This window comes from Oncorhynchus mykiss, chromosome 22, assembly GCF_057628025.1.
Source record: "Oncorhynchus mykiss isolate SJ-2025 chromosome 22, ASM5762802v1, whole genome shotgun sequence".
Taxonomy (NCBI): Eukaryota; Metazoa; Chordata; class Actinopteri; order Salmoniformes; family Salmonidae; genus Oncorhynchus; species Oncorhynchus mykiss.
Window position 1 is genome coordinate 19,063,038 of NC_143043.1, and position 9,791 is coordinate 19,072,828.

At 46.7% G+C, this 9,791-nt stretch overlaps 1 protein-coding gene across 36 annotated transcripts in view; it reads left to right on the forward strand.

The window, feature by feature from the left end:
• LOC110501507 (bromodomain adjacent to zinc finger domain protein 2B) overlaps positions 1-9,035 on the forward strand; it is an 88,994-nt gene extending 79,959 nt beyond the window's left edge. For 9 of the 36 annotated variants that reach the window (XM_021579130.3, XM_090215638.1, XM_090215640.1 and 6 more), the window contains 11 exons: positions 55-199; positions 417-1,132; positions 1,384-1,672; positions 1,950-2,105; positions 3,668-3,828; positions 4,012-4,331; positions 4,821-4,956; positions 6,049-6,195; positions 6,524-6,843; positions 7,117-7,260; positions 7,462-9,035. In XM_021579130.3, coding sequence (XP_021434805.3) covers positions 55-199; positions 417-1,132; positions 1,384-1,672; positions 1,950-2,105; positions 3,668-3,828; positions 4,012-4,331; positions 4,821-4,956; positions 6,049-6,195; positions 6,524-6,843; positions 7,117-7,260; positions 7,462-7,618 — 2,691 coding nt within the window. In that variant the 3' untranslated portion in view covers positions 7,619-9,035. The remainder of the gene's footprint in view (positions 1-54; positions 200-416; positions 1,133-1,383; positions 1,673-1,949; positions 2,106-3,667; positions 3,829-4,011; positions 4,332-4,820; positions 4,957-6,048; positions 6,196-6,523; positions 6,844-7,116; positions 7,261-7,461) is intronic. The other 27 variants (XM_090215646.1, XM_090215650.1, XM_021579137.3 and 24 more) reach the window with 11 other exon arrangements.
• The last annotated feature ends 756 nt before the right edge of the window (positions 9,036-9,791 follow it).

Consider the following 9,791-nt stretch of genomic DNA (forward strand, 5'->3'; position numbering starts at 1 on the left):
TCAGTTTCCGGGCAGAACAGGCGTTTTGATAGACTTTGTGCTTTCTCTCTCTAGCAACAGAGTCAGATCAGACGGAAGCTGTTTGAGTCGTCCCACTCGTTGCGCTCCATGATGTTCGGCCAGGACCGCTACAAGCGCCGGTACTGGGTGCTGCCACAGTGTGGGGGCATCTTTGTGGAGGGCATGGAGACTGGCAAAGGTAACACTCAAAACACTGGCATAAGATACGGGCACCGCGCTTGTTTTCTCACTGTTGCGACATTATAGTTCAGGCTAACACAGTTAAGCTTCTTTTTCCTGTGACCTGCCTTCAGATTGCTTAAGTCTAGTCAGGAAGCACATGGCCATGTAAATGCACCATGTAGGGACCTGGTTTACTGTGATGCTGTGGATATTGATAGGAGTGTCTTTACCAGGAGCAGAGGAGCTTGAGAGGGAGAGACTGAGGAGCACAGAGCTGGTCCACGTGGAGGAGGAGGAGGAGGTGGAAAGGAGGCCAGAGGTGGAGGGGAGGCCAGGGGCGTCCAGCCTAGAGGGGAGCACTGACGGGGACATGGCCTCGCCAGACAAACACTCTCTCAACATCTTCCTCCAGAAGCCCGGCTCCTTCTCCAAACTCAGCAAACTCCTGGAGGTGGCCAAGATGTCCCCGGATTCGGACAACCACAGTCAGAGCTGTAGTCCCGTCAAAGTCTCCACCACTGTCTCCTCCCCTATCCACCCCACCACTCAGACTATACTACCCAGCAGCCCCTGTGCAGCTCCCCCTCCGCTGTGTCCGGAGGTGAAAGCGGAGCCTTCCACAGCTCTCTTCAGCCCGCCCTACCTCAGTGGCAACAGCAGCCCAGGGAAGATGTCCTCCAGCTCCCTCCAGCAGCAGCAGCAGCTCCAGCCCAACGACCAGCTGTTAAGGGTGCTGACGGAGAACAGTGGCCACTGGTTCAGCCTGCTGCCCCGCTCCCCCTGTGACGAGTCCTCCACCACCAACCCTCCGGCCTTCTCCCCCCAGTCCTCCTCCACCACCAGGCCCAAATCCCCCTCCTCCCTGTCCCCTAATCCCCCAGCCACCACCTCAGCCAGCCCCAGCAACCCCACCACCGGGATCAATAACTTCTCTTTATCAGCTCTCCAGGTAGGTGCATGTTATTTCCATCGCTGATCATCTAGGATTACTGTTAACATGGTGTGGAATACGACCAAGACATATTGCTACTGTCAGGTCGTCTTTTGACGTTTTGCCAATTCGGTCTGAGTCTACGATGCTTTATTATAGGTTTATAGACCACATTTGTGCTAGTTGTCAGGGAACTAAGGTCTGCTGCATAACATTCTTGCTCACCACTGTGTGAGTATTCTTCTTCATGATCTCCTCCGTCCTCCCAGCAGGTGAAGTCGGGGGTCCATATGATGGGTCTGCCATTCTGTGGCTGGCCCGGTGGCATGATGAGCACCACCCTGCCCTTCTCTGCCAGTCCTCTTCCACCCTCCATGTTGAGCGCTGCCTACCACCATGTGGAAGGTAATGGCAACCCCTTCCTGGCAGCATCCAGCCTCTCCAGCAGCAAGAGTAAGTCGCCAGTCCCTGCCGGAGAGAAGCCCCCCTCTGCCCCGCCCACTGTGGTGGAGGTGGCCAAGACCCAAGACTACCCCGACCCACTGCCCATCCCAGAGGGTAAGCATGGCACACTTCCCACTGCTGCTAGGAAAGATGGGTAGACTAGAATGACACAACACATTCAAGCGCTGAGTAGGATTTGAAGTGGCTGCAATGAATTTCCACATTTTATTACGTGTGTGTGTATATATAGCTAGCTCTCTTTTTATTGAAAATAAATTGCCTGGAAATAAACCTAAAATGATGGCCGATAGAACAGCCACCCGCTTGCTTTTATCTGTTAGTCAGCACGTTCTGGTTTGTCCTTTACTGACATGGTGGTGTGTTCATGTAGAGATGCTGTCAGGCTGGTGGAGAGTGGCAGACATGGAGGAGTTGAGGAGCCTGGTCAAGGCCTTGCACAGCAGAGGTATCAGAGAGAAAGCCCTGCAGAAACAGATCCAGAAACATATGGAGTACATTGCCCAGGCCTGCGCCAAGAACAGAGATGGTGAGTGGATCCCCTTGTTCTCTAGATCTTCTCGGGCAGGCTCGATAAAATAGAATAAATAGAACTCTATTCCCTATAGTGGCCAGTTTATATGGTACCGGGTCGGACCCCTCTGCCTCCATAACAGCCTGAATTCTTTGGGGCATGGAAACATTGCTCAATTGGTATCAAGGGACATGCAAGGAAAACATTCCCCACAACATTACACCACCGCCACCAGCATGTACCGTTGACACCAGGTAGGATGGGGCCATGGACTCATGCTGCTTACGCCAAATCCTGACTCTGCCGTCAGCATGATGCAACAGGAACCGGGATTCGTCGGACCAGACAATGTTTTTCCACTCCTCAATTGTCCAGTGTGGGTGATCGCGTGCCCATTTTTAGCTGATAGGAGTGGAACCCGGTGTGGTCGTCTGCTGCAATAGCTCATCCGCACCGACTATCATACCACGCTCAGTCGCTTGGGTCACTCTGTTTGCCCATTCTAATGTTCAATCGAACAGTAACTGAATGCCTCGATGCCTGTCTGCTTTATATAGAAAGCCACGGCCACACTGTCTGTAGGAGCAAACAATTATCGTGAACGGTGTGGTGTCCCTAATTAACTGGGCCCATATGGCTCTGGTCAAAAGTAGTGCACTATATAGGAAATAGGGTGCCACTACAGACGCATCCATAGACATCCAATATATCTTGTGACTTTTTAAATCTGACCTTTACTGATGTGGTAGGCAACATGACCTCTGCTTAAAATGTCCCCTTGTTACACGGAAATGTCAACCCACTGCAGGGAGAGAGTGGATTGTTTAGATGCATCATGTCAGTCAGAGTTAACATGGTCTTTACCACCAGTCCTTTGGGTTACCATCATTTACACCACGTTGGCGTGATTGAATGATGCTGTCTGACAGCTTTGAATATTCATTGTGTAGCTTTGATGCCAATTATGTTCTGACCGGGGATGGGCAACTGGCGGGCCACGGCCCGCGACCCCCTCAAGTTACTGTTAGAGTGGTAGAATACATGAGGTGCAATTTCGAAATGTGGTTGTAAATAAGAATAAATAAAAATCTTCTCTCCGCGCATGGTAAAATGTGTCGAACTGCAGCAAAAGTGCTTTAAACTGCAACATTTTCTCTACTCCCCATGGCAAAATGTGTAGAATTGCAGGAAACGTATTGTAAAACATTTATTTCTTAAGAGGGGGGGGCCGCAGAATGTCACTTAGGGCCCCTAAACCACGAGGGTCGACTGACTGCATGTGTGCGTATGGATGGGAGTACACACTACGGCCCCTCATGATGAGTTCAGATCTTTTGTGGGCCCCACCCCCATAAACGTTCCCCATCCCTGTTCTAAACTGAAGATTGTCTGCACGCATTAAGTTCTAGCTATTAGTTCTTCTACAGAGCTAGGCACATACAATGAGAAACACTGTCTCCCTATGTTAGAAAATATCCTTCCCAAACTTCACAGTACATACTAAGATACAATAATAATTGTAGTAAACTTAGTTTTAGTGGGGGGGAAAATGTGAGTTGATTCCTCCCTCTCTCCAGTGGTGGTGATTAATGAGTCTGAGCTGGAGGAGAACGGGGTGAGCGAGGAGACTGTGGAGAGCTGGTGTGTGGAGGAGCAGGCCATGGAGATGGACATCGCTGTGCTGCAGCAGGTGGAGGAGCTGGAGAGGAAGGTCACCTCGGCCAGCCTCCAGGTCAAGGTAGAGTAAAGCTCTTCTACTCCGTATCTATAGCACTGTATCTATACTGGAGCCTGGCGGTACGTAGTGGAGAAGGAGCCAGTCGGCAATGAAGAAAGACGCTGCTGAATATACTGTATTCCACATACAACGCAGACGAAAGCTTTTGATTTCACCACTGTCGTTTTTGTCATCTCCTCCCAGAGTTGGATGTATGCGGAGCCCCAGTCAGAGCGAGGGGACCTGGTCTACCATGAACACAAGCCCATCGCTAAGCTGCTTCCAGCCGGGGAGGAGCGGCCTGCAGGGGACAAGGAGAGGGCCAGTGGCAACAACAGCCTAGTGCGGCACGTCAACAACCCGCTAGATATAGCCGTAACACGTCTGGCTGAGCTGGAGAGGAACATCGAGCGAAGGTACCTGAAGAGCCCCTTAAGTACCACCGTTCTGGTCAAACTGGATAATGTGCTGGGTACGGTCACTGTCCCTGCTCCCGCACCATCCCATAATGTTGATGGTGAAGGGTAGGTCCATCCAGATTCCCATTTTGAACACTACTTTGTGCTTCCCTCTGCTTCACTGGAGCCTAATTTCGTTATTTTCGGTGTCTTCGGTACCTGTTTCTTCCTCTTCTCTCGTTGCTACTGTGTGCGTCGTGGTTTTGGTTCTTTTGTGATGTCTCATAAGTGGTTGTATCCGTCTCTTTGGAAGCCGGTCTGTACTGTGGCTCTGCATGGTGCATAACACTGGTAATCATGGTTCTATGTTAGCTCATTGTCTCACTACGGCAGTTTGCACACAGACTTCCTGAATGGAACTATGAGGCATGTCAGTCACCAGGTGGAGTCTTGTACAGTATCTCTTAAAACTGGCTGCTCTAACCAAACACTCTTGCACTCGTCTGGCTTTCTGTGCACTGCTGTTGGTTGGTGAGCTTGATTCTTGTCATTGACTGTTCTATGTGATGATGTGAGTGGCTGGTTCTCTGACCATGGTGCCTTTTCCTGTCTCAGAGGGGAAGAGGGGCTGGCCCCGGGCATGAAGGTGTGGCGCAAGGCCGTGGGCGAGGTCCGCAGCGCTGCCCAGCTGGCTCTCTGTGTCCAGCAGCTCCAGAAGTCCATCGCATGGGAGAGATCCATCATGAAAGTGGTACGACTGTCTGTCTGTTAATGTCTCCGAGAGCTTCTCTAAAAGGCTTTGAGCTACATTTTCCTCTCGCAAAGGCACCTTGCACTGTAAATTAACGCACTGTAAATGAAATTATAATCAGATTTTTCTTAAACTTTTTGTCAGGAGGAACTTAAGTTTAACCAGAGATTTATACTGAACATAAATATAAACGCAACATGCAGCAATTTCAAAGATTTTACTGAGTTACTGTTCATAAGGAAATCAGCCCTAATCTATGGATTTCAACTGACTGTGCAGGGGCACAGCCATGGGTGTGCCTGGGCGGGCATTGGCCCACCCACTGGGGAGCCAGGCCCAGCCAATCAGAATTTGTTTTTCGCAGCAAAAGGGCTTTATTACAGACCTTATTACCTTTATTACAAACCTCAGACCCCCCTCCAAATTAAATTCTCTAAAACGATGTTGGAGGCAGCTTATGGTAGAGAAATTAACATTGAATCTCTGGCAACAGCTCTGGTGGACAATCCTGCAGTCAGCATGCCAATTGCATGCTCCCTCATCTTGAAATATCTGTGGCATTGTGATGTGTGACACAACTGCACATTTTAGTTGCCTTTTATTGTCCCCAGCACAAGGTGCATCTGGGTAATGTTCATGCTGTTTTATCAGCTTCTTGACAGGCTCAAATGCTCACTAACACGGATGTTAACAAATTTGTGCACAAAAGTTTAGAGAAATATACTTTTTGAGGTTATGGGAACATTTCTGGGATCTTTTATTTCCGCTCATGAAACATGGTACCAACACTTCACATGTTGCGTTCATATTTATTTTCAGTATAGTTACAGTGTGATACATAAGAGGCATGCCACACACAATGCAACAGCTCTGTTTACAGTAACAGCGTTCTGTACTACCAGCAGCCTGTCCTTTTATTCCTGTCAAACTTGACATGTCTTTTATTTGAAGGAAATCCTGGTGTTATTTAGAATGTGTTAGTTCATAGGACAGTTGTTTGTTTTTTGCAAGGGGGAAATGTTGCCCTAAATGTGAAGCATTTCCTCAGAGAGCGCCCGGTTTGACAGTGCATGCTGGTGTGTTACTCTGCAGTACTGCCAGTTGTGTCGAAAGGGGGATAATGAGGAACTGCTCTTACTCTGTGATGGCTGTGACAAAGGCTGCCACACGTACTGCCATAAACCCAAGATCACCACAATACCTGACGGTGACTGGTTTTGTCCTGCTTGCATATCGAAGGTACAGTAACTTTAGCCTTCAGTTGCAGGTAGCCCTACTTACAATTCACAGAACGGAGAAAATAGAGGTGCTCCTTAATGTAGGAATGTATCCAACCTCAGGCTTCCAGTGTAACAAAACTTACCGTAGGCGTTTAAGTACTTCAACACGAGGTGCCCCCTTCAAAATGCGACGTCTTATCGCAAGTGTTTATCCTACTCCCAACTCCTAAACGAAATGGGAATAAATACACCAAAATCCAAAAGTCCAATTCATTCAATTCACAGCGAGAAGTGTGATCCTCGGGGAATGCAAGACGCCTCCACTCAGCATATTTTGTGTCATTCAGGCGAGCGGTCGATCCCCCGAGAAGAAGAAGCAGCAGAGCCGAGCGGGAGCAGCCGGAGGAGGGAAGAGAAGCACCGAGGTAAAACGGAGCAGGAAGCTATCGTCCGTAGCCAGCGCAGAGGTCTCCGAGGACGATGCTGCCAGCACCAGCAGCAGCACTCCAAAGAAATGGAGCAAAGAGCCCAAAAAGAGGAAGAGCCTAGGAGAGGAGAGCCCAGCCACAAACCAGTCCAAGCAGGACAGTACTAGTCCTGTATGTGGGAAGAAGGCTAAGACGGCCACGTCGGCCAGAGACGACGATAAGGATCTGAACTTGTGCAGGTACATTATGACTGGGGGTTCAGCCTTATTATAATACTATAAACCCCGGAAGTGACACGGGCGACACTTACGCTGGTCCCACATCTGTTTGTGCTCTTGCCGACTCAATTGGCGTCATTGTCAAGCGAAACATGACAACGGGTGACAGGGAGTTGGCATGATAGCACAAACAGACTGGCACTCACGCTAACATGCACTAGCTGCTGCAGTGTCTGATGCATCCCCATGCATACTGTAGTTTATGTGAGGGTCATCTCTTGGTTGACTCCACAGGGTGCTACTGGCTGAGCTGGAGGTTCACCAGGATGCCTGGCCCTTCCTGAACCCTGTCAACCCCAAATCTGTCCCCGGCTACAAGAAAGTCATCAGGAAACCCATGGACTTCTCCACTATCCGAGAGAAACTCGTTAACAGCCAGTATGTACCGTACCATTAGCATGAAAAACAATTTGCATACAATGTGTCTCATTTAAATCTGATACCTGTATGATACGTAAACATTAGGCCATTTGCAAAGATTATTCCTTTCCTTTTCATGCTTTTGTTCACATTGTTTTCCCCTGCGGGATTGTGTCTCAGAAATGTCATAATTGAAATGCCATGCGTCTCAATTTACAGGTACTTGAACCTCGAGACGTTTATCATCGACGTCAACTTGGTTTTTGATAACTGTGAAAAGTTCAACGAAGATAATTCGGACATTGGGCGAGCAGGACACAACATGAGGAGTTTTTTTCAGAAGAGATGGACTGAGCTGTTAAAACAAACCAACTAGGCTAGTTTGTACTACTTTATCCTCACTATACTGTATGGGACCAGCAGTAACAACTTTACACTCACAAGCAGGAGTGACAGTATTGGTCTGAAGACTGTCTTCAAGACCTAATGTTCAAGTCTCTCTGTCAGCAACCAGGGAATCTTCATTCATTTACAATTGTAATGCTACGTATTGACTTCACTGATGTACAATACTAGTTGTGTAAGAGCAAGGAAATGCACCCAAAGAGTTTCAGACAAAAGGGGTGGGTGTTTTTAAAGTGCAATACCATTTCCTAGAAGAATCCACCACCAACAGAGCTGTAACTGGGAACAAAAGCTTTCCAACTAACTGTACATATTATTTTACAGTGAATGTATTTAATTTTGCCAATTATTTATCAGTGGAAATGGTCTTCATTTTCTAAGAAAAGGAAGAAAACTGCTTTAAAACAACAAAAAATCTACGGAATGTTTTGCGAACATAAAACAAAAGCCAAGAAAAAAAAATGAATTGTTTACACTGCTCTGTGCCTCCAGGGCGCCACAAGATTCATGACGGTAATACTGTAATGCTGCGTTTCAATGTATGTTTGCATCGCTAACATAACCTAGACAGTGAGGCAACAATGGCACATCTGTGTATATACTGTTCATTAATGTTAATATTAAGTCTTGATGGTAAAATGTATGATGTGTGCATACAGTACTGTTACAAGACACCTGATATTGTTTATGCCTTAGAATGATTGTAGTGTTTAATTTCAGTCTTAAAAGTGATGAATACATGTATATTGCCTGTACCGTATATCCTCTGCAAACACTGTGGTCTCCTCAATCTTGGTAGTGCCTGCCCTCTCAAAAGTTTGTGGAGGATATTATTTCAATCCTTTGGTTTTGTATCCCTTCAAGTGTGTGTGTGTGTGCGCGCGCCAGTATATGAAATGTCAACCCTCGTGGGCCTCGATTTCTGACATCATCCTATCATCAGTATAGAATGCATTGTGATGCACAGTACCTTTCATTAAAGCATTTGTCTCTATTTGCCTTGCCTTGCCACAGACCCAAGGACACTGGAACATTTTTTTAATAACCAGGGTATTCCTGGTTAAATTCCATTTTTAAATTCCATTCAATATCAGGAAGTACACTGAAATTCCAATTATCTTCAATGAGGAAAATTTGGAATTAGAATTTGGTTTCCTTTCTAAATTGACTGGACTTGAAATGGAATTGATCCCAACCCTGGTAATAACCACTGTTTTGCCTACTGGTGGCATCTTGAGCAGTGTTTTGTACCTGAGTCAGAGTACTTGAAGTTATTTTATTTATGAATATTGTGAGGAAAAGTAGAATTTTTTTGTAGGAGCATTATTTTTCACTAGTGTGTGTGGCACGGATCTAATAAAAATTATCTTTTTCAACTCTGTATAAAACTTTACTTCATATTTATTTTCTAAACTGCAAACATTTCTGTTGGCAGGACATCTGGGCTTAGTCCTGTATTTGTTTTCACATTACAAAGCCCAGATGTCCTGCCATATGCTATATTATAGGCCTACAACTTGATAAGGTCATTTTAATATCATTGGACTACTATGTTTGTCTGGAGGGTGGCGGGAGGTTAGTCTCTATCATATTTGAGAAACATGTCAGTGAATAATGGGACATCACCTACCTACAGTGCCTTGCGAAAGTATTCGGCCCCCTTGAACTTTGCGACCTTTTGCCACATTTCAGGCTTCAAACATAAAGATATAAAACTGTATGTCCAATGTTGACCTAAATGACTAATGATGATAAATACAATCCACCTGTGTGTAATCAAGTCTCCGTATAAATGCACCTGCACTGTGATAGTCTCAGAGGTCCGTTAAAAGCGCAGAGAGCATCATGAAGAACAAGGAACACACCAGGCAGGTCCGAGATACTGTTGTGAAGAAGTTTAAAGCCGGATTTGGATACAAAAAGATTTCCCAAGCTTTAAACATCCCAAGGAGCACTGTGCAAGCGATAATATTGAAATGGAAGGAGTATCAGACCACTGCAAATCTACCAAGACCTGGCCGTCCCTCTAAACTTTCAGCTCATACAAGGAGAAGACTGATCAGAGATGCAGCCAAGAGGCCCATGATCACTCTGGATGAACTGCAGAGATCTACAGCTGAGGTGGGAGACGTCGTATATTGCAC